The sequence below is a fragment of the Aethalodelphis obliquidens genome, unplaced genomic scaffold (assembly GCF_003676395.1).
Source record: "Aethalodelphis obliquidens isolate GAN/ISIS:26980383/991018 unplaced genomic scaffold, ASM367639v1 scaffold13, whole genome shotgun sequence".
In the NCBI taxonomy this organism is placed as follows: domain Eukaryota; kingdom Metazoa; phylum Chordata; class Mammalia; order Artiodactyla; family Delphinidae; genus Aethalodelphis; species Aethalodelphis obliquidens.
In genome coordinates, this window is record NW_020837957.1 from 11,728,369 (window position 1) to 11,753,374 (window position 25,006).

Here is a 25,006-nt window from a genome sequence, read left to right on the forward strand (position 1 = left end):
AACTAGAAAAACAATTTTTAATTTCCTCTAGAATTTACTGTAGTTACCATGTCATAATAACAAAAGCAGATCATTCTTAATGTGTAAATTCATTTATTAATTTAAATTAAAATATATGATCCCCACCACATAAACAGGTAACTCTAAATCTACTTTGAAGTTGAATCAATCAATAAGCATCTATTTGGAAACTATGCACCTAGTATCATATTATATCAAAGATAAGGCTCCTGTCCTCACAGAATATGGATCATTGGTAATCAGTCATTAACCTAGTGAAAGTCATAATATATTGGGGAATATATTGGAAAACTAACAAATTTCTCTGGACATCATTTATCTTGCCCTTCTGAGAGACTTGTAGATCTAAATGAGATTAGTTTGGAAAAGGTGTCTTGTTTAGTCCAGAAAATCTTCAGAGTCCAATATAGTTCTGGGCTAATCAGAGACTAAAGAACCTTTATAAGGTTCTTTTTTTTTTTTTTTTAAGATTTTTGGATGTGGACCATTTTTAAAGTTTTTATTGAATTTTTTACAATATTGTTTCTGTTTTATGTTTTGGTTTTTTTGGCCCCAAGGCATGTGGGATCCTAGCTTCCCAACCAGGGAACAAACCCACACCACCGGCACTGGTAGGCAAAGTCTCAACCCCTATAAGGTTCTTATAAAGAAGTAGGCTTGGAAATCAAGCAGTCTTACTTTGAATTAGCATGTTTTAGTCAAAGGTATGGAATCAATGATCAAGTATCAGTTAGGAATTTCTGTAATGCCCTCCAATGCCAAGTGACCACTAATATTCTATTTCCTACTATGATGAATCCTTGATGAGAGGCAGAAGGCATAAGGAATATTGCCAGCTATAAAATAAATTGCACTCCAATGTCTATGATTGCTAAAGATAAATTTTTTTTTAATATAAAAAACTCACTGAATCAAATGAATGCTAATTAAAGCAAATGTAGTGTACGTAAAACTGAGGTAAGAAACCTTTAATTACGCAGGAAATCTGTGGAAGGATTAATCATTTTAAGAGAAGAATCATTTTTCCAGTAGCCCCACTGCTATGAATGATATCTTCATGAGCCTGGGCCACCTTCTCCAATGGATACTGGGGACCTATTACTGGTCTCAACCAACCAATTTCCATTCCAGCTTGAAGGGCTGCTGCAAACTGCTGAAATTCCTCCTGAGGAAAAGAAAAAGTTTTTTCAGTAGAGGAACACACGACTTAATTTTCAGAAGCATTAAAATTTTTCAGAATCTAAGAGAACATTAAGAATTTCTCACAAATACGTAGCTTTTGTCAACTTGTCCAGAACTACAAAAAAAGTAGTTCTCTATAGGTTAACCATTAGTGCAATTTGTCTGTGACGGTCTCAGTTTACAAAATACCTATCGTCCTGAAGTAATTAGTAATTGCGAATAGTATCTCCTTTCTCTTTCATAAGTGCCTTGGCTTGGAAAATAAAATTATACTGTCACCCTATCTTCTAGGGATTATCTTCTAGGGATGTTATCTTCTAGGGATTAATCTTTAACCCACTTAGATAACTAACTTTAACATCTACTTAAATTTTCAGTCTGCCTGACTAGACAAATTATATCAATGTTTAAGGTACCAAAATCAGAGTCACTTCTTTTCCTACCTTGGTGGATGAATAGAGAGCAACTCCTATTATGCTAGATTCCTTTGCCATGGTGTCCCGTGGGTTTATTTCAATAGGACCCCTGCTGCCAACAACCTAGTATGAAAAACAGCATGTCTATAGTTAAAGATGACTGCAAAATAGAGTTAAATTTCGATAAAACTACAAAGTGGTAAAAAAAAATGAAATACTTACTATTACTCGTCCTCCATGTGACAAAAGATTCAAATCGTTGCTAAGATTTACATTAGCTAGCATTTCAATAATGACATCAACTCCTTTTTCACCAACACATTTCTATATAATATAAAAGAATGCAGAGTAGATTAGGAAAAATAATCTATATATCATAGTCCCATATATTACAGAACTGTGTTTCAAATGACATAAGATGCTATATTTTAAAGACTAATAATGCAAATTTTAAGATAATGTAATTATATAGTGATGCTGTAATTCCAAGGTACTAGCTACAACATCTAAAATGATAAAGGTTTGTATTAAATAAATTGCTATAATGAAATAAAATTTGTCCAAAATTTTCAGGTGCTTAGACTCAACTTGACTATAAAGTACTTTTTCCTTAGCTGAAAATTTTCTATCTTCAAAATGTACTTCAATGGAGAAAGAAGGAACAAATCAAAAATCCAAAACTGGATATTGGGTTTCCCATTTTTATTAAAAAACAGAAAACAAAAGAAATAATCACTGGCTGTTTGCTGTTGCAGGATTTTGTGTGTGTGTGCATTCAGTTTTGTTCTAAGTGGTCTACAATCAGCTTGGCAGACTATTTCTTTTCCTTTGGGCTCTCAGAGGTCGGTTCCCAGCATCTAAAACTGGATCTTAAATAAGCTATACATATCTACCTTATATTCATTTATTTTAACAAAAAAATGAATACCTGTGTCAGGCACTGTGAGAGGTACTAGAAATGCCAAGATGGACATAAAGAGCTCAAAACAAAGTGAGGAAGATGGAAAACACTACAATCTTCGCTGTGATGTGATGGGCTAAGTACTATATTAGCAGAAATAAACCACAGGTTACGGAGGGAATAAAAGTTACAACTCTGATCACCTGTAAAGGTCAGAGAAAATTCCACAGAGATGATGACCTGGGCCCTGAGGGATGAGTAGGAGTTCCTTAAGTAAAACAGAAGGAAGAGGGCGCAAGAGGAAGTTAGACATTGAGGCAGTCGGTCTGGACAAAAGAAACAGAAAAGCAAAGATGTAGGGACTAAGAGTACAGGTTGGAACTGGAAAGTGGCCCAGCAGAGCTGAAGTACGTATCTGGGAAAGAGATGGGGGTGGGGGAAGAGGTGGGAGACAAGAAATTGCAAATTGGTTCAGACTGTGAAAACACACCAAATGCACGTTAAAAGATTTGGACTTTTGGGGGGCAGGTGTTCATTAATTAATTCTTGTGCCAGACACTGTTTTAGGCACTGGAGGTACAGCAGGGAACAAGAAAGACAAAAATTCCTATTCTCAGGGAGCTCTCATTTCAGTTATTTCTGAAGACTTTTTTCTTTCTTTCTTCCTTTTTTTAAACAGAGAACCAAATAATGCTGGAGACAGTAGAGAAGACAGAGGGGAGATTAGCTCAGCTGGGAATAATAGTCAAGGCTGAAGAAGATGAGGACTAAACTAAGTCACAACGATGACTGGAAAAGAGAAACAGAGACGTATATGAAAGGCATGTCAGAGAAGACACTGATAGATGAGGTGACCAATTTGATGGGTAGGAGGGAGAATGGTGATTAAACAACAGGGACAGGAAATGAAATGTGGGTTTCTGTCCTGAGGGACCAGATGAGTGTCAATATCTAGTAGGCTGATGGCGTGAAGGAATGAAACAGGCCAGAGGTAGTGTTGGAAACCAGCAGTATAAGGGTACGTATGAGATGAATCAGGATGGAGGTGCAGCACCAGAGAAGATTAGAGAGCAAGGGGGAAGACCTAAGGAATACCAACATTTAAGTAAAATGAAGAGAAGGGAGACTGACAATGAAGTCGGAGAAGTAAGAAGAGAGCCAGCTTCTAGGAGGTGTGGTCAGGGTCAGACAGGATGAGGACTGAGCCAAGAGCAGCTGCCTGGTAACTAGGCGCTTACCAGCACCCCTGACAAGCCCTGTAAGTAGCTGGGGTGGAAGCAAAACTGCAGTGGGAGGTAAGGAAGTAAGAGCAGTAAGTACCCCTGACTTTTTCAAGAAGTGTGGTGGTAAAGGAGGGGGAGATAAAAAGTTAAGAGAATGTTTTTGGAGAATGAGAGAGACTTAAGCATAAGGAACCAGTAGAAGAGACGGAATTAGACTGTAAAACAAAAACATATTCTTAAAATAACTGACAATTTTTCATCTCTGATACTGGTATCATGAGTGCACACTCAATCAATTTTAGGTTCCCTCAACATATAACAAAGGAGTGCCTTTACTCAGTTTTTTGGCAAGATGATTTAGTGGTAATAAACTCTCGGTCATATTTTTCCTCAGTTTGTAATGACCTTGTTTACACAGTAATCGGTACCTGGAATATACCAATTCTTTCTCAACATGAGCAAGTAGTTTGGGGATTAGCAAAGTAATAGGTGTTTAGTAAACTGCTACTATAGCACAAATGGAGAACTTCAGAATCTGTTTGAATTCTGTTGCAGCAATGGAATGGATGCAATAATAACTAAATTCTATCTCGCGCTTTGGATGAGGTAGTGCTCACTCCTCCAAAGTATCCAGTAAACAAATAAACTTTACTCCCTAGGCCAAACAGATCCAGTTTTTAATCAGTGGATAACTTCTCTTCTATGGAAAATATACACCAATAGAAATTATATTAAGACTACCTTTTTGTGGCCAGAGGTGGGGTGGAGGTGGGGGATGGGTGACAGGGGTAAGGTGGGATCAGAAGGTACAAACTTCCAGTTGTAAAATAAGTAAGTCATGGGGGTGTAATGCATAGCACGGTGCCTACAGTTAATAACACTGTATTATATATTTGAAAGTTGCTAAGAGAGTAGATCTTAAAAGTTCTCATCACAAGAAAAAAAAATTTTATAGCTGTGTATGGGGACAGATGTTAACTAGACTTGTTATGGTGATCATTTCACAATATATATTTAAAAAAAAAAACCTGCCTCACAGCTGCAAATACAAAGCTGTGGCTTTACTTAAAATGTGATTTGCATTAAAGAGTACCAATTTTTATAGCTATAAGCCTCTAGAGAGGCTATATTTTACTTAGTAAAAATAAACAAGACAGAAATGATAGTGAAGGTTTGAAAACTAGACATCTCTGTTAAACTAATTAAATCTTTAAAACACACATAAGCAAAACAAACAACTTTAAGAGAGTAGTTGATAAAAGAACTTACCAAAAAAATGTCTCCCATGAAACAAAATTTTACTTTTATAAAATTATAGAACAATTTTACCTTAATTTTATCAATGTAGTTAGCTTCTTTGTGATTAAACACTTCGTGGGCTCCATTTTGCAAAACAATCTTTTGTCCTTCCTCAGTACCAGCTGTGCCCAAAACCTTTAAGCCATAAGCTCTAGCAATTTGGCATGCTGCTATTCCAACCTGAAAAACAAAATATGGCCCAACATTTTAGATTCTTTGCATCCCTGCAAACATTTATTAAATACATATAATGAACTTTAGGTTCTTCTAGGTTCTAGCTATTGTTAAGAAGTTTAAGAGCCTAAGCAAAGAAATAAGAACAACAGCTAACTATTACTGAGCATTTATAATATGCCAGGTATTACGCTCAATACTTTCTATATATTGCTTCATTTCATCCTCACAAGAAGCCTATGAAGTAGATATTGTTATTGTCCCTGGTCCACAGATGAGAAAATTGAAGCTTATATATATGGAAACAGGAGCTGGACCAAATCAGATTGCAGAGCTTGAGTCTGTAACCACTGCACAAAATGTTCATTTAGCATCTGCTTTGTGCAAAAGATACAGGGTTTAAAGATGATGAAAATGTGCTCACTGACTTCATACTTTAATTGTACATATAAAATATTACATAAAAAAGGTAAGGCCTCTACCACTTAAGTGAAGGAGACAGGTACATACATGACCAAATTAACTTATTCACTAATATGATGAATGTTTATTATTTATTATGTGCAAGACATGATTCTTCATGCAAGAAATTTATGTTCTAAGGTAGGGGGAAGATAATAAACACATGAAAAAATAAATGAATAAAGTAAATTCAGAAAATGAAAAGTACTTGAAAAAAATAAAACAGCCTATTGGGTTATAAAGAGATAGGGAAAGGGGCCAGTTAGGTCATCAGGAAAGGCTGCTCTGAAGAGGTGAGACCTGAATGAAGTGAGGGATAAGCACGTGACGGTCGGGGAAGCCTGCTGGAGATGTTGTAGGCAGAATGGTCATGGTTGAACCAGGAATGAGCTTGGGGCCTTCAAAGGTCAGAAAGAGGGTCAATGTGGGACTTCCCTGGTGGCTCAGTGGTTGGGAATCCGCCTGCCAATGCAGGGGACACGGGTTTGATCCCTCGCCGGGGAAGATCCCACATGCCCCGGAGCAGCTAGACTCGTGTGCCACAACTGCTGAGCCTGCGCTCTGGAGCCCGCTGGCCACAACTACTGAGGCCCGCATGCCTGGAGCCCGTGATCTGCAATGGGAGAGGCCGACGTGGTGAGAGGCCCGCGTGCCGCAATGAGGAGTGGCCCCCGATCGCTGCAACTAGGGAAAGCCCACGTGCAGTGGCAAAGACCTCAATGCAGCCAAAAATAATAAATAAATAAATAAATTTATTTAAAAAAAAAAATGAAAGAGGGTCAATGTGGCTTGAGGGCGGGACATGTGGGACAGCAGAAGATGAGGCCAGAGGGGCACAGAGAGGCCAAGGCACACAGGGCCTTGGAGGTAAAGGCTTTGGATTACATTTAAGAGCCATGCAGAACTACTGGAGAGTTTAAGCAGGAGAGGGATATGATCCAAAGTAGGCTTTTAAAAGAAATTCCAATTATATGAGAGGCAAAAGGAAGGTAGGGGGAAATGGGAGTAGGAAGACCAGGCCTTCCTTATAGATTGAAGGTGGAAGGTGAGGAAAAGAGAAAAATTAAGGATGTCTCCCAGGTCTTTGGCCAGATTAACTGCGTAGATTGACTGGGATAAGGAAGATTAGAGAGGATCAAGTTAGTGAGAGCATCAAGAATTCACTTTGAACATGCTGAGCTGTATATTGCTCACCTAACTGAAGATGTAAAGTCATCAGCTGAATATGGGTATGGGCTAACAAGAATTCAGAATTGGAAACGTAAATTTGAGATTCATCAGTTTAAAGCCACGGGACTTGATGAAATCACTAGAGCACTAGATAAATGTGCTTAGTATAAAGGAGAAATAAAATTATTTTAGGAATATAGATAAAAGCAATTATTTAAATTGTAATACTAGGAAATACGTTTGATCACATGCCAAATGAATGGCACAGATAAGGGTCCCATACATTTAGAGCAAGCTTTCTCAAACTTGGCACTATTGGGCCGGGTACCTCTTTGCAGCGGGGACTATGCTGTGCAGTGAAGGATGTTTAGCAGCATGCCTAGCTTCTATCCACTGGATGCCAGACCCCTTTACCCAGTTGTAACAACCAGAAATGTCCCCAGACACTGCCAAATGTCCCCAAGGGGGAGAAGAGATGATATAAAATCACCCCTTATTGATAACCACTGGTTTAAAGGAAGGTAAAATGATTATAGATTGGGTATGATAGAAAAGAATTAAGGTGAAAAATGACGATAGAAACTAATTAAAATTGTAACAGAATCACAGACTCCCAGGCCTGAAATAGACCTTAAAGATTGTATGGCATATGGGAGTGATGAGCCTGAACCCACTTGGGTTACGGTGAGGATCTGTTTGATTTCACCAAAACAAACACTGGGAACTCACTGTCTACTGAGTGCAACAGACATTCAATTCCATGAAATAACAATACACTATGTGGTTAGCATGACTGATTTTTGCTACTTTAATTTTCAATTAAAAAAACAGGGGGCTTCTAATAAAACCACATTTCAACCTAAGAGTTAACGTAAATATACCTCCTTATGCTCTAACTACTTCAAAGGGGCACTCAGTAGCTATTTTAAAGGTGCTGTTTATTCTATTCTTGTCAACAATTATACTAACAATATTCCTTCAATAGATTATATGTCATGATGTGTCAACTATTTTTTCTTTTATTTATTTTGCTGACACTAAAATAGGGCACTCCCCACCAACATATCGGAATAATAGCTGTGTTCATACATTCTACACCATTTTAAATACACAACATAATCCCAAAGGAATTTGATTTAAATGAGGACAGAAAGTACAAACAGAAGCAAGACAAAACCCAGCACTGTTTCCCTCTGATAGGGCAGGGAGGATCAGAAGTGCTTCACACACCAGGTCGCCAGCCTATCCCCGCCAGCCAAGGATTTAACAAACTCAGCCAGCACAGGGAACAGTGCGGATTCTGCCTTTTAAAAAAAAATCATGGTGAAGCAACCTGGCTTTTTACAAGAGAGTAAAAGGAATAAAAAGAGATTTTCTTTAAACTCTTCTCTCCCCTTCCTACTGAAATCTCTCCCTTTGATACAGAGCACAAGCTTAGCTCTCTGAAAGCCAAAGCAATTTAAATACATGAATGTTTGACAGATCCTTTAGTTATTTAGGGTTAAATTTAATTTAACCCCCAAATAGCCTCTTCCCTGAAGCTAAACAATGGGCGTTTTTTGACAAGGTATATCTGTCATTTTCTCAAGCCCCAGAAAGACAATCTTGGTGTTTTTTAGTAAATAGTCTGATCTGTGAAATCCTTCAGAATTAATCTATTGAAGGTACACAGGAAGCTGGGTGTGAAACCTGGTGATACGTTCACATTAAGTAACAGATAATGCAGAGGTCTGAATTCTCTGTTTGTATTATCTGGCCACGTTTAGAGGTAAATTCACATTTTCAGGATGCCTCTCATTATTCTGGGAACAATGTGGCATTAATAGGTTACTTCTTTCCATCTACTCTCTGGAATACACAGTGCCCTGAAAGGGTTAAGCAGCTTCCTCAAGGTGAACCATCCAGCCCCAGGCCCTGTATTTTAAAAATGTGAAATCCTGTCTCCAAAATTTCTAAAGCCTTTACGTGCAGGATAGAGGTCATGTGGATTTCTTGTTAAATTCCAACCTCAGAGCTCTAACTTTTCCTCTAAGCTCCTCGGAGGCAGATTGACAGCCAGTTTCTTGAAGAGGTTTCTGACAGCCTTGCGTTGCGTGATTTCACTGCAGGGCTGATTTTATAAGTTCTGAGTCCCCCTCCCCCGCAGCCCCATTAGCATTTTAAGCCATGGGTTGTGGTGTGAGGGACCCAGCTGTATACTATGTACCCCACGAATGTCATCAAAGCGCAGCAGGCCAGGAGGAAGGGAGCTAGAAAGGACAAAGACTCGCAGTGTGGCTTTGCAGTGCTGTCTGGGGCAACAGCGGTAAAGCTTTAATGAGCCTTAGTTTCCTTATCTAAGGGAATGTGGAATTTACATTAACCTTAAAGAACTGTTTAAAATTCTAAATAAATATTCTTGTAACATTCACTACTTGAAGAGAAAAACAAAGCCAGTTTATCTTGATCCATACCCAACACAGGTGGAAAACCTAATGCATACGTTTTTGACCTGGTAATCTATTGAATTTATTAACCAAGAAATGCTAAACTAATGACAGGGAATCACCTTCAGAAGACAGAACTTAAAGAAGCCTCGCTACAAAAAGAAATAAAACACCCTTGACTATATTTACAAATTTGGCTTTTAAAAACAACTTAAAGAAATACAACGTGAAACGCACAAACGTAAGCTCTTTTAAAAATAAACTTAAAGAACAAATACTTACCCCTCCACTAGCCCCATGAACCAGAACACTTTCTCCAGCTTTCACACGGGCACTGAAAAAGAAAGCATAGCTTCATCACCTTACTCTGGAGCTAATTAAGCTCAATGCTTGTCATAATTCTTAAGAGAACTTTACCCTCAGTTCAACTAACACTTACCCAAAGAGGAAACTCATCGTGATATATAACCCAAGATATTCTCCAAGCTCCACAGGATCAAACAATGGTTCTTCAGAGCCACAGATAAAAGTAAACCTTCAATTCACTTATTCATTCAACAAATGTTTATTGGAAGTCTATCACGTGCCAGGCACCGTTGGGATGCTGGGATCACGTTATTGGGCTACCTTCTCAGAGGCCTTGTTGGTGTGTTAAGTGAAATTGCTTCACCTAGAGGAACTGGAGTCCGCCATTCATTCCCACAGAAAGTGTCGCAAAACAGGGTCGTTACAGCTCAGTCTTTATTCCACGGTAAACACAGAGTAATACCCAAGTAAACATAGCAGCTACTGCCTTCCTTCTCCATGCCTTTGAACATCTGGCTGCACAGCCTCTAAGCCCTCGCTTCAGGAAGCAATGCTGAGTCAGCGATGGTAAGAGAATATAAAACACAATAAATCCTGTCACACAGGTTCCCCTGTCAGCCCCTAAAATGTCCAGACCCTCTGGTGAAATGACATATTCTTTTTACTTCTGGTTCATACCATTGTTTTTCTATTACACTGAAAACATGGAACATGGAACGTGCAGCAAGACAAAGAGGGATGCCTTATCATTTCAGATGGACAAGTGCTGATGTCACAAGCCAGCAACCAATGTGTGATCCAGATCTGACGCCCAGCAAGGATCCTTTACTCACGAGGACAATAGGGCGTGGCCACCCTGTACAGACATTATGTTCAATCTGGGAGTGAGAACACAGTAACCTGGAGTCCTGCTCAAGCCCCCGTGCCAACAGCTGACAAATGACAATTGTGAGTCAGTAAATGAAGTTTCTCCAACATGCTTGCTTGGAGATGAGGGGTTGAGGGCAGTGAGTTAAACTGAGGGTTTGCAACGATAAACTGAGATAGGTATTACCAAAACATTTAAAAAAGTAAAATACAAATGTAAGGGAATAGGATTACTAATGTTATGCCATGGGTCATGAAATACTTCCCAATGATTGTTTTTTAAATCTTATAAACAACTCCTCACACACTAAGCACATTCTCCTAAACCTCTGGGCCTGCAGTGGGTGGAGAAAAAGCTGGCTAACCCTCTCCTGGATCCCCATGGCTACGATCCTTCTATCCTTGTGTAGGGTCACTGTGATGGTTAATTTTATGTGTCAGCTTGGCTGGGCCATGGTGCCAGATATGAGTCAAACATTCTGGATGTTTCTGTGAAGGTGCTTTTTTGGATGAGATTAACATTTAAGTCAGTCTTTGAATAAAGCAGATTATCTTCCATAATGTGGATGGGCTTCACCCATTCAGTTGAAGGCCTTAATAGAACAAAGACAGACTTCTCCCAGAGCAAGAAGGGATTCTGTCAGCAGACTGCCTTTGGATTTGAACTGCTACTCTTATCGGGCTCTAGAGCTTGCCAGCCTCCCCATCAGATTTTAGACTCACCAAGCCTCCACAAGTCAATCTATCAATATATACATTCTGTTGGTTCTGCTTCTCTGGAGAACCCGAACTAACAGTCCTCTGTCCCTGGGGCCCACGGCAGGCCTGGAGCATGTGGCCTGGCCTTCTGTGCTGCTGTAGCACCCCATCGCAGTTACTGAAGACTAGGACCTGGCACATAGGCTTCCTCCTCCACCCCCAATCCAGCCCCAATCTGGGAGATTTCAACATTCGCGGGAGGAAACCCGCAAATCACAATTCCTGAATTCTCCTCTGCTTTTATCACTCTCTCCCTACACCTGGTAGCCACCCCTAACCATTCTACCTGAGGAATATGAGACACTAACAAGCAATATTAACCTCCTACCCTGATTCTGTCCTATACTCCTCCTATCCCATACTCTCTCAAAACTTCTTCTTCAGCTTCACAGATCGCTGTCTCTCAATTGCTCCTTTTCTGCCCTCTTGCTGCTCTTGGCCTCACTTCCCTCCCTAGTCAGCATGGACCCCATGGTACATTGCCCCAACTTCTCTCTGTCTTCCTCCTTCAACGTCTCACCTCCCTGCCCACCAACTTTCCATAATTACACTACCTCCTCCAGGCTTTACAGATGAGTTCTCCTTTCGACTGAAGCCAATCTCTCTATCTCTGTCCTAAGTCGTCTCCTTGCCCTGCTCAGGATCTTGTTCCATCTGCCACTCCGCCCTCTCTTCCAAGCCTTCCATCTCTCCCTCTCTGACAGATCCTTTCTCAGCTACAAACATGTCCAAGTCCTGTCCATCCTTGAAAAAAACTTTTTGTTCCCACACTCTCCTCAAGTACTCTTCTACCCCTTCCTGCCTGTCTCCCCCACTTTTTAAGAGTAGTCTCCATTCAAGAATCGATTTTTTTTTCCTTCCTCAACCCACTCAATCAAGCTTCTGTCCACCACTCTACTGAAAATGAACTGATGAAAGCAACCGATGACCTCCTAATTGCTAAGCCCGGCTGGTATTTTTTCCCAAATAGCCCTCACTGCTGCATTTGACAACTAGCTTACCTCCTTGTTAGCAACATCAACTACTACCCCTAACACTACCCACACTGACTGTACTACTCGCATACTAAGAGCTTTACATGCACTAATTACCTCATTTAATTCTCAGCACACCCCATGAGGTACGTGCTATTATTATCATCCATGTTTTTCAAGTCAGTAAACTACAGTTGAGACAGGAAAGCAACTTGACCAGTAGTAGGTGGAGACAATACTATAAACTAGGTATTCCTGTCTTCAACACCTACGAGCTTAACAGATGTTTAACAGACATGGTGACTCTGGACTCTCTTGCCCTTGGGATACACTCCCTTTGGTTCCCTTAGGACTCTGTTCCCTACGTTTGACCACACTCTTCAATGTTAATGCTCACTAAGGTTCTAGTCTCACTCCACTGTTCTTCTCACTCCCTGAGGGATTTCAATGACTTTCATTTTGTCAGCTCTCACCACATGCTGACAGCCCCAAATTTATACCTCCAAGCTTCAAGCTTCAGACTCTTTCATCCGACAGACTGCTGGACTTCTCCATGACGATGTCTGTCTTAGTTTCACATTCAAAACTGAACTCAGTTTCCCTTTGAAACTTTTTCCTCCTTCTCTTTGTCAAAGTAAACATTACCCAAGTTTAAAGCTGTAAGTATTCTTAAGCTATTTCTCTCCCTCATTCTCCACATGTGGTCACCAAATATTTCTGATTTTACCCCCTAAACAGTTGTCCTTTCCTCTCCATCTCTACCATGACCCTTGCTCTAGCCCTTAAGTATTGTTTCTAGAGGGTACTTCTATAAGACCCTCCCATCTCTTTCTCCATTCCCGTCATCAAATTCATCCTTCGCATAGCAAATAGGTGATCTTATTGAAACACAAATATGACAATATCACTCTCCTGAAAAAAACACTGTATGACCCCCTCAATCCCTTACGGAACAATGTGTGAGCGCTATAATCTACCTTTTTATTATCTGAATCCCGCCTATTTGATAATGGCAGCTAACATTTATTGAGAGATTACTATGTTCCAACCTTATTCTTCAGCACTCTTTGCCTTGAAATCTTCTATCTAACAAAAGCAAACTGCTATAGCTCTTTCTCCCCAGATACCATGATGTTTGCCCCCCACACCAACTATTCCCATTGTCTAGGATGCCCTCCCCACTCCCAGCTACCCTTCCCCAGGATAAGTCCCTCTGATCCTTTTCAAATACCTAGAGAATTTAATTACAATATAGATTCTCAGGTATCATCCATGGAAACTGACCAGTGGGTCTAGGGTACAGCCCTTTTAAGTTGCAGCAATTAGTTTCTGGAGCTGGATAACAAGATTTTTGAACCATGGCTTTAAAATAATCCAAGTCTTACATCTTGCCACGAAGCCCTAGCTCATCACCACAGGCACATCCCTTGTGATCCCATAGATACCTATGCACATCTCTACCACTGTCCTTTCCACATTATACATCAATATTATTACTCTTACTCCCTTACTCCCTCCCTTACTAGACTGTGAGCATGTCGAAGACAAAGACAGTGTTTTGCTCTTCTTTTTTTTCTTCAGTGATTAGAATAGTCTCCCAAATTAGCAGTTTCTACTCCATAAATCTTAATGGGAACCAAATGGGAACCGAAAATGACCGACGATGGACGGGTGGTAGGAAGCATAAATTATATATTATCCTCCTCCAGTTAATGTTGCCCTCCTCTAGTGCTGATTATAAAGCTGACAGAGTGTGTTATTACCTGTGAAGCAGAGCTCGATAAGCAGTAAAATACGGGATCCCGATGGCAGCTCCTTGTTTAAAGTCCAGTTTTTCTGGTAGTGTGTAAACAGTGTGATCGGCTGCCAGAGCATATTCTGCGTAGCCCCCAGAGATTGTGCTTGTAGTGAAAACCCTGTCACCTTTCTGGGGAAAGCAATAAATTAATAAATGCTTTAGGGATTAAAAATGATGTCAAAATGGGTACGATCCTTTATAATGCAACCTTTTTAACAAGAAATAAATGAGTATTTATATACTGTTTTCTACATCCTAAGGTCTCATAAAAATAACTTCAGAATACCGAACATTTTAAAATGTTCTATTAATGGGAACTAGTAAGAAGTAAAATCAAGGGAAATAGGAAAAATAAAAGAAAGAATGTCCAGCATGGTCTAATAATAATGATGATAACTAACCTTTATTGAGCGCTTGCTGTGCTAGGCACTGCATTAAGTGTCTGATGAGTATTATGTAATTTGATCTTCATGACAGCCTATGAGGAAAGTACTTTCATTATCTCCCTTTAGATAATCCCACTACACAGATGAGGAAATTGAGGCACATACAAGTTCAGTAATTAGCTCAGATCAAGCAGTTAGTAAATGGCAGTTAATATAAAACTTTTTTTTTCTTTTTTTGGTCCAAAATACCAAGGGAGAAGAAACAAATAAAATGTAAGGTTTCTTCCACACACCAAACACCTGTTCTAAATCTTTTCCATAGATTTGTTTCTGTATTTTCCTCATTTTTCATGCATACACCAAAAAGCAGGCAACTCTGTCTGGATCTGACCAGCAAAGATGAGCCAGGACAGATGTCTTCACCTGTCACAGCACTAGAAACATAAAAACTCTCAATAAACAAACGTCTGCTGGGTCCTTGCTACTGGAAAGCAGAAGCATGACTGAGGGTAAGGTAAGGCACCACACAAGCACTACAGGCCTGCCCAAAGTAACCTGCACACTAGGGAAATTAGACTGCCCAGTACAAGCACCTCTCCTAACTCCTATTTCTTTTTTTTCTCCATAATACATGGAAATCTTATAAGATTTCTTTTTAATTGAGCATGAAATAGGCAACAGAGTTGTTGCTACCTATGTAGGATTACAGATTCAAGAATAAATATATATGAGAGTGTACACACACACACACAATAGTTTACAAAGATACAAGAAAATAAAAAACACCTGTAGAAAATATTTTTCATGTTACTTGTTATGCAGGTCAGCCTAAAACCAAACTTAGTGGCCAAGTTTGAGAAAGAACGGTCTTCCATTCCTTTCAGTAATATAAGAGTACACTGTACAATGATGAAAATCATTATCATTTTTTGCCTCTTCTCATTATTGCCCCCCTGCAACACACACACCCAAGATAAAGTAAGAGAATACAGTTTTTCATAATCTATTTCACAGGTCTATTAAAGAACTAGCCTCAACAATCTCAATGTAGTAGAGAGAATATGAACATTAGAGTCTGCCATACCTACATTCAAATCCTGGCTCAGTCATTTATTAGCTGAATTCTATGTCAGCTATAAATTACAATAAAAGCTAACTCCTATTCCTTAAAGAGAATAAAAAAGGAAATACTCCTTGGAATAAGCAAAACAGTAAGGCAATAATTCTCAGTATACTTAAACTTGCCCTATAATAAAGCACTATGTGGTGAGGTAGAGATAAAAAAGGTTCAAAAGGCATCTAGGAGTCAAAGACAAGCATCACTGCTTAACAGTGTTGCCTGCAAATGGTCAAGTATGACTAATTTAAGATTAATTCTGTTTTTACAGCTTAAAAACACATTGCATTGATTTCAATATAATTCAAACCTGTTCTGAGAATCCACTATGGAAAGTAGTACTTCAAGTTCTGTGATGGATATTAATAGCAAGACACTCTCCCTAATCTCAAGCTTCTTAAATGCTAGGAAGAGGGAAAAAAAAGGATAGAAATAATTACAAAGCAAGGCAAATACGATGGGCCATCAAAGATAGGTACAAGAAAAAGAAAGGAATTATTTCTAAGTTGAAGGACTCAAGAACAGCTTCACTGAGAAACTAGTATTTGAGGTAGGCTTTGAAGGACAGAACAAGATCTTGAATTGAAAACCAGACCTGGGAAAAGTCATTATGGATGAAGGAAACAAAGTACATCAAGGAACAGTGGCAGGAATAGGTGCTGAGAAATCATCAGCATTCATTCCCAACGAATAAGTAGTTTAATGTGTGGAATGTAATAGTTTCGGGAGATAAAATGAAAAGAAATGAAAGCTGGGGGGTAAAAGCCCTTGAACCCATGTACATAAGTTTCAGTTTAGTTCTGCCACGCAGAAGAGCCAATATGAACAAAGACACAGAGATGAAAGAGCATGGGATATGCAGTTATTACTAAAGAATAAACTACAGGGTGAGAAGGAATGGGAGATAATGGAAAAAGATAGGTGGAGGAGAGAGCACGAAACAGTCTTCTTTCATAACATAAGGAGTTCCAGCAGTACCTTGAAATCTACAGAGAATTAATGCAAGAGTTAAAACAGAGATGTATAATAATCATAAGTACATTTTAGAAAATTACTCCTTATAGAGCAAGGATAGATTCTCAGGGGAAGAAGGGAGGGTGGTAAATTGTACCTATTATAGAAATCCAGGTAAAGGACCATGTAAGATAACCAGAACTACACCACAGGCAGTGGGGAGGAAAAGAGGAGAGAGGAAACAGTTCCAGTAAGGGAGAGCTGAGTGAGGGAGAGTGAATGGAGAGGTAAGCCTCAAACCCCAGATGTCACCAAGACAGTCACATGAGACAGCAGCAGATCTGCTGTGAGAAAAGATGAGCTCCCTTTTAGACACAATGAGTAAGGTTCCTGGAGGTCGCCGATGTGGGTCCTGTGCCCTGCAACACAACCTTCTGTGATGATGTAAATGCTCTGCATCTGCACTGCCCAATAGGGTAGCCACTAGACACCTGGGTCTATTAAGCATTTGAGTAAATGAACTTTTAATTTTAATTGAATGTGAATTTTAAATAACCATGTGTGGCCAGTGGCTACTGTATTTGGACAGCACAGGTCCAGAGCTTATTAGAAGATTCTAAGCTAAGGATATCATATGTGATAATGGAAACCAAGGGTGTGTATGAGACCATCATGAGGGAGAAAATATAAAAAGCAGAGTCTAAGTAGGGACGGCGAGCGCTGGGCAACACACCAAGATGTGAGGGGCATGCAGAGAAAAGGGAGCTTGAAAAAGGATGCCCAGAGAGGAAGGGAGAGAGAGGATGTCACAGGAGCTGAAGAAAAAGATTTTTAAGAAAAGTAAGTGGCTGAGAGTGTCAAGTGTCACACAGAAGTCAAGAGAGATAATGACATAAAAGGGCCCATTAGCTCCAGCAATATAGAGGCCATTAGTGACACGAGCAAGCATCGTTTCAGTGGAGCGGTGGGGGGCAGAAGCCAGACTGCCACAGGCGTAGGAGTGGAAAGCTGTAGGAATTTGCCTGGCTTCCTGGGCCTGGGCCACGTTAATCTTCGCTGTCTCAGTTCAATTTTGGTAAATGTGCTGCCATAGTTGAGCAGGTCAAGGAATCATGAGGAATGATGAAAGAACATGAATATACTATGTTTTTTATGTCTTTTGGCACATAAATAATGAAAGCCCTGATCATAACATTTTCATTGACTCGGTCACCTTGGTCTGAGTCACAGCTCTAAAAATGTAGAGCTGACCTTGCATTTTTTCATCTTTTACTGATTATTCAAAAGAATTAGCCTTCCCTGTATTCTGTGAAACTAATTTTATAGAAGAAATAAAAAACTATGCTGGCTGTGTATTACCAAGAGTTAGGAAATAGTATAATTTCCTTGCTTCTTTTCTTTCCTTACGTATTTCTGTCAAATCAAAGGATCATAGTTCAATTCTGCGGGGATATGGAAACACAGAAATGACCCAGCACTTATTCCCAACAATCAGACAAGCAAGGTCTCTGGATAAAAGGTAATTTCTTTTTTGACTAGAGGAGTCCCCCAAGTGGCAGAAATTGTGTAATGGGGCCTTTTAAAGACTTAAACACAGATATATTTTACAGCTATGTTAAAATGTTAAAAAAATACATACATATTAAGCTAAAATAGAAATAATTAAAAATGTAATACCTTGAAAGCAGATACACTCTCTCCGACAGCTTCTATTATTCCAGCCACATCTAAGCCAGGAGTATAGGGTAGAAGTGGTTTTCTACTGTAAGTACCAGAGCGAATATATGTGTCCACCGGGTTTACACCACATGCTTGGACTTTAATTAGAACCTGCAATAACAATGTACTTTAGTTCAAACAGAGCATTTAGGCATTCATTCAGCATTATGCTAGGACTGTAGTGATTATGGAAGCTATAAAAATGGTGAGGAAAACCCTGCCTTCAATGAGCTCACGTTACAGTATTACAAACCAACATATACACACACTATAATATATAAAATAACTAATAAGAACCTGCTGTCTAGCACAAGGAACTCTACTCAGTACTCTGTAACGGCCTATATGGGAAAAGAATATAAAGAAAAAAGAGAGTGGATATAAATATATATGTATAACTGATTCTCTTTGCTGTATACCTGGAACTAACACTACATTGTAAATCAACTATACTCCAATAAAAATTTAAAAAATAAAATAAAATCTGAGTGCACTAATAAAAAGAAAAAAAAGATAAGACAGAATGGTTTATGTGCTATATTATAAACATTTGGGAAAAACAGTGGTGGAAATATGAGCGGATGTGTGGCAGAGACCACTATGTGCTCATCAAATCTATTTCCTCCTCCTCCTAGGCAGGTAGGAAGAATATTCCGTCCTGGCTCCTTCACAGTTACGAGTAGCCAAATGGAATGTGAACAAAAGTGATGAGAGCTCCTTTCAGGCCTGGCCCACAAAGACCTTCCTAGGCAATTCACATAGTGTCTCCACCCTTTCATAGCAAACTCAGAAGAAAGGTGTTGAAGGTGGCAGAGCCACATGATGGAAGAAATCCAGGTCCCTAAATCACTTTGGAGGAGAACTCTATCCACCAACATTTTAGAATTGTGGAATTTAGTGAATGAGACATCATTTTCTACTGTTGAACCCTTGACGTTTTGAGGCTACATCAACAATAGAAGCTAATTTTCCCTTAACTGATACAGAACGATTACTTCTGCTATAAAAGTAAGGAAAGGTCTTACAAAGGAAGTGTATTTGAGCTAGGTCTTAAAGAATGAGTAGAAATTCTTTCAGAATGGGAGAAAAAGGCTATTTCAGGTTAAAGGAATAGTATGTGCAAAGACAGAAGGAATGACAGGACCTCTCGGGGAAACCAGATAAAGCTTGTGTTGTTACAGCAGTCTGTTGAGAAGGAATGATAAGAAATAAATCTTTGCCAAATTATGGCCACACTGTAAAAACTCTCATAAAGCTTGCTAAGGAAATTAGACTTGAGAGCCATGGAAGGTGCAATAATAAAAATACACAATTTTTATTGAAAAAGTATATTGTTGAAGTCACCGGAAATGATTAAACTCTGCACTTAAATTTTCTTATATGCGAAAAAGCATGTATGCAGAAGAAAATTATTTTCCCCATGCATAAAACAAAGATCATGACTGAAAGTCTGTAATAGAATAACTTGTTCAAACCTACTTATGACTCCATTCAGAAAAATCCAATTACACAGATGATTCTCAACTTTAAAACTTTTCTTACAAGATGTTATTCCTTTTCATACATTTACTTCACTAGTTAGAATTATGTTAGCCTTGTCAGAGCTTATAGAGGCAAACAGTGTAAACTCTGTCCTAATTCAATGTCTTTATAAAGCATTGTGAGTTTGCTTTTTTCGAACATTAGCTTGATGTGCTAGAGATGCACACTCAGTGTAATTATTGCCTGTTTTTAAGTAATGATTTCCACCTGATGGTCTTTCGGAATTGGTATGGCAACATTCGACTGGAGTTTCAGCACTTCTGGTCCACCAAATTCAAAAACTCTAATAGCTCTCATCAACTTCTGTCCAGTCGTCATGGTGACCTAGATACTAAGGAAAAAAATTAACATATTGTCATATTGTATCTAGGCTATCACTATGTTTTTTCCCCTGGAGGGAGAAGATCAAACAATTTTTCAAACAACAGTTTAAATCATGAGCTTACCACTGATCTCATTTCATGTTTGAGGACCTTTCATCTTACAAATCCTTCAGCTGCAAAGCAAAGTACTTCATATTACTTCCTGTAGGGATTCAGTGCCTTCAACAAGGGAATCAAACATACAAACAAAAACATCTGGATAGGTGAGACATGATACAGTATCTTAGGTTTCCTTTGGTGTAAGCTTGGGCTGCAACATCTTGGAATTCTAGGAGCTAATTTAAGTTTTCTTAACATTAGATAAATAGATCTTATTTTGTTAGATTATGTAATATTTCAAATATAGAAAGAAATATAAAGAATATAATAAACATTTACCTGCCACCCAGCTTTAACAAATCTTAACATTGTAAAAACCTAAAACATGTACATGTAACCAAAGCCTCCGGTACCCATCCCCAATCCCATTTCTGTCCCACAGTTTTAAGAGATGACTATTCCCATAAACTCAGTGCTCATCCTTCTCAGGCATGATGTAATACCACTGCCACATGTATTTGCATTGGTAAACAATATGTGCTATTGTTATTGTTTTGCATGTTTTCAAACTTTATTTAGATTGGATCATATTGTACTGAATTCTGAAACTTGCTTTTTCTTCTCAGCATTAAGTTTTTGAGATTTATCAATGTTGAAACACTTAGTTTTATGAAGCTCATTCATCTTAACAAAGAAGAACATTAAAAACTAAAAACACTGCTTTGTATGTAATCTTTTTTAATAATGAGAGTAATTTATAGTTAACCTTTCTCCGCTACCACTGTTAATATTGAAATGAAAACTCAAGAGTTAAAATAAGTTTAGAAAAGGTAAAGAATATTTATATAGAGAATTGGATAACTTTGAAAATCTTATACCTATAGAGATGCAATGAAAGGGCTCTGACTGATCTCCATAATTTTATTTGTGTGCTATGACAATTTCTTGAAATTAACCATATCAAATATCGTTAGACTCTGCCACCACTGGGAACATCTTTGCTAACTTCTGGAATAATCATATTCACCAACCAGGAGCCACTGAAACATCAAAAAGAGTTGCAGAAACTAGGGCTTGAGATGAAAGATCTTTGCTGTACTGCAGTCCAACACAGGACTCCTCAGAACGGAGCCCATGCTAACTATAAAGTAGCGTTCCATGTGTGAAGGGAATCAAAGCACTTTGATGGTATTAATGGGAAGTTCTTGATATAATTGATCAAAAATTGTGTCGTTTAAAAACCCTCTATTTAAAATGATTTAATATAGTACCTAGCACAGAGGAGAAAGTAAACTCTCCATTGCTAAAAGGCTGTTTACCAATGACATATCCTGAAGGGCAGCCCTCTTATAAAAAAAGGGGGGGGGCAGAAGCAGGCATAAGCCTCACTGCACTGTAGAGCACCAAGCAGTCCTAGGGTGAGAAGTCCTGTGCAGGGAGCTAGGACCAGGAAAAGGCAGCTCACGCCATACCTACCCAGCAGTCTCACTACCGCATTTCTATTTGGGTCTTCGCTCAAGCTGAGTATTTCCTAGAGAAGAAAGTGAAATATATACATAAAGAAAATAAAACAGAAAAAGAAAAGGTTGCACAGATCAGACTTTTCCACTCTGAAAATAAGAAGATAGTTCTTTTGTTTTTTCCTTTTTGTCTTCAGCATGGTGTTGTGGAAAGAGTGTGGGCTGTGGAATCTGACAGTTCTCAGTACGAATCCCAGATCTATCATGTACTAGCTGTGTGGTCTTGGGCAAGGCAGTCACTTTTTTTGAGCTTCTTCATCTGAAAACTTGAGTTCCACTCAGGGTTACCGTGCAAGAGACGGCAAGTATCAACCACAGAACCTGACAAATGTTTACTCCTATACAGAGTGATATCACAGTTCCTTTCCCATCTATTTTCTCCTTTCCAATTTCTTATTCGTTAAAATATCTTTGGTTCTATAATTCTATAGTCATCTTTGATTTAATGTGACAATATTTACAGCACTTTTTTGTAAAATCAAGTCCTTAGCCTCAAAGAGTTCACAGTCCAGAGAATCATTTAAACAAAACACTAATACCAAACACTGGTTGTTATTCATTCAACATGTATTTTTTGAACGTTAACTGTAAGCAAGGCACTGTACCAAACTCAGAGAGCACAGAGGGCAGAGAACAAGCCCCACCCCTCCCCAGCTCCTGCCCACTCCGCCCTCATCTCCCCCAATGCACACACACACCACGTTAAGAAGAGTAGCTCTTTTTCCACTTTCAATATCTACCTACTTCCTACCTATTTCTTTCTTTCAAGCTCTCACATCTATCTTTACACCAACAGACATCACTGGTACCCTCAAAAAGCTGTAGCAATAATAAAAGCAAAATTACCCTGAAATAGGATCTGTCAAAAATATCTAGCACATACATTTTTTCCCCTCACTTTTGGACATTTGCTAAGTTGGAAGAAAAGAACAAAGGAAGGAGGAGACTCATCCTTAATCCTGGATTTAGAAGACCCCCCTTCTTTGCCCAGTACTACACCTTATCCTATGGAGCTCGTAAGGAAACAGGGCATGACCTTGACAGCTCTGACTTCTACTTTGTTTCTGGCGATCTTACTTCCCACTGAGCCTTTGCCACCATGATTGATCAGGCTCCAATCTGCACTCATGGCCTTTGAACCCCCTCAACTACCCACAGGATCCTCATCTGCTTCATAATATAGGTACTATGCTAAAAAAATAATAACACAACACACTAATAGTAATTACAATTCTTAAACCCTTGTGATACCTGATTTCTTCTAAAAAGCACATCTTTCACACCCATTGATATAATTTTCACAATAGGTAGAAAAGCAAGCTATTAAAACCACCATTTAATTGTGTGCAGAAGTGGAAATAAAATCACCATCCATGTTATGGATGAGAAAACATTCAGGGGGTTAAGAGACTCACCAGGGTCACACGGAAGCACAGCTGGAAACCAACACCTTAAATATTGTTAGGTGTTTTTTTCCCCTTACTGTAAAATCCTTTTCATCTCACCCTTTGAAATGCTGGCATATAGGACCTTTAATTTCTTAGAGATTGCAGGTAGCATTACATATTTTATGATTAAGGTATCTGCTCTGAGTCTGAATATTTTCAAATGCCTATAAGTTAAGGGCTCTACTAGAGATACACTGGATGTGATTCTATTAGGAAAACTAATAATTTCCCTATCTGTAAAATGGGGCCAATACTCCCTAGCATAGGATCCTTGTGAAGATGAACTGCAACAGCACATGGTGAGTGCTTCAGAGCACGCCTGACATGCTGTAAGCTCTATTATTCAGAGTAAATCATTTGCAGTCAGCAGCAGGCTTGTCACTGCTTGTGTATTTTAATTAAGCCTATACTTCAAATAGGTTTTTCTATTTATCAAATATAAACTTTAAAGAACTAGACCACCTTGGTTTAATGTTGGTTTTACTTTTTACCTCTGAAAGGCTGCCAACCATACTTTGCAAATGGAGGAAATACAGAATTTAAAATTCTTTCTCAAACAGTGATCTTTTCCAAGCTACACTTGAATCTATTTGATTTAAATGAAAATTAAAGAGATAGGGAAAATGTGGGAAATATATTTTCACACAAAATGAACAGATCAATTCACAAAGCCAAAGCAAAGGCATATCATAAAAGCAAACAGAAAATTCTTAAATAATTCTTAAGTAAGAATTTCTAGCAAGAAAAAAAACTTGGAAAGAGAATCAAACATTACAAAGTGTGCTGCTTTTGATCAAGAATGACTCATGTCAGCATATTATTTATTATTCTTAACCCAGAAAAAATTTTAACAATTAAAAGTAGCCACAGAAAAGTCTCTTCCTGGTCATGTGACCTTGTCGGGTTACTTCACTGGCCTGGATCTCAGTACCCACTTCTGTTAAGAAGGGGTGGCGAAGGAGTTGAATAGATAATTATTCTAAACCCCTCCAGGTATTCTGAGGAAAAGACTGGATGGAGCGGAGCTCGGTGCGATTTACTACTGCTGACCAGACACTCATGGAGCATCCCAGTGGTTTCAGTGGGAATCACACCGCCATTTCTACTAGTTGCGGACTAATAGTCCAAACCTTTGCTTTCAGTGGTTCAATCATTAACACACCTTTCTTGGTCACTGAGATAAGTTTCCTCTAGGAACTGCGTAAATATCCCACGATGTGTTCACAAGGTGTTTTGTTAATTTTCTTTCTTTGGTAAATTCTTCTAGGTGGGAGCCATGGCGGGGGGGGCGGGGGATGAAAAAAATCTACACATTTCTCTCCAAAAGTAAGACGGCAACTCTGATGGCAAAGCAGGAGGAAAGGCCGGACAGAAAGAGTCCTGGGAAACAGGAGCCTGAAAGGAGAAATTGGCTCCTCCGGCTGCCTGTGGCGGGGGTCACAGCAAACGCGCGCGGCCGCAGGAATCCAGATCCCAGGCCGGGCCGAGGGGAAATCTAGAGGGAGGATAGGCAGGGGGAGCGGGATGGGGGGAGTACCAACGGGCGCCCCGCCGTGGGACCCGAAACGCTCACCCTGCCAGAAAGCAAAGCCGGGGTCTCAGGACCAGCAAGTAAAACTGCCCTGGTGATTTACGGATGACCAACTTGCAGCCCCTGGAGGGGAATAACTTCGGCCACGAACACCTTATTCACTGGTTCTAGGGGAGGACGGAACGCAGGACAGGAGCGCAGCCAAAATCCAGCTCGGTTCCTTTGGGACGAGCGCGGGGGAGGTCCGCAGCCTGAACTAAGGGGGCTTTTTAAACCACTTACCCGGTTCTAGAGTGGGAAATCAAAGTCTCTGAGGGATCCCTCAGGTTCCACGGAAAAAAGGCACGAGCCGCGTCATCCGCGGCGCTTTCAGGCTCCGCCTAGCCCCG

General features: G+C 39.4%; 1 protein-coding gene across 3 annotated transcripts; it reads right to left on the reverse strand.

Moving 5' to 3' along the window:
• Nucleotides 1–398: 398 nt before the first annotated feature.
• Nucleotides 399–25,000, reverse strand: CRYZ (crystallin zeta). 3 transcript variants are annotated; one of them, XM_027114090.1, is made up of 10 exons: nt 24,900–24,979; nt 20,143–20,192; nt 19,904–20,027; nt 18,113–18,265; nt 13,944–14,107; nt 9,557–9,608; nt 5,073–5,222; nt 1,842–1,943; nt 1,647–1,742; nt 399–1,186 (listed from the first exon to the last, which is right to left on the reverse strand). In XM_027114090.1, the coding sequence occupies exons 3-10, from the start codon at nt 20,012–20,014 to the stop codon at nt 1,022–1,024; spliced, it is 993 nt and encodes a 330-aa protein (XP_026969891.1). In that variant the 5' UTR covers nt 20,015–20,027; nt 20,143–20,192; nt 24,900–24,979; the 3' UTR covers nt 399–1,021. The 3 variants fall into 3 exon arrangements, with proteins under 3 accessions (XP_026969891.1, XP_026969892.1, XP_026969893.1); XM_027114091.1 differs by lacking the exon at nt 24,900–24,979 and having other exon boundaries at nt 20,143–20,238; XM_027114092.1 differs by lacking the exon at nt 20,143–20,192 and having other exon boundaries at nt 885–1,186; nt 24,900–25,000.
• Between the last annotated feature and the right edge of the window lie 6 nt (nt 25,001–25,006).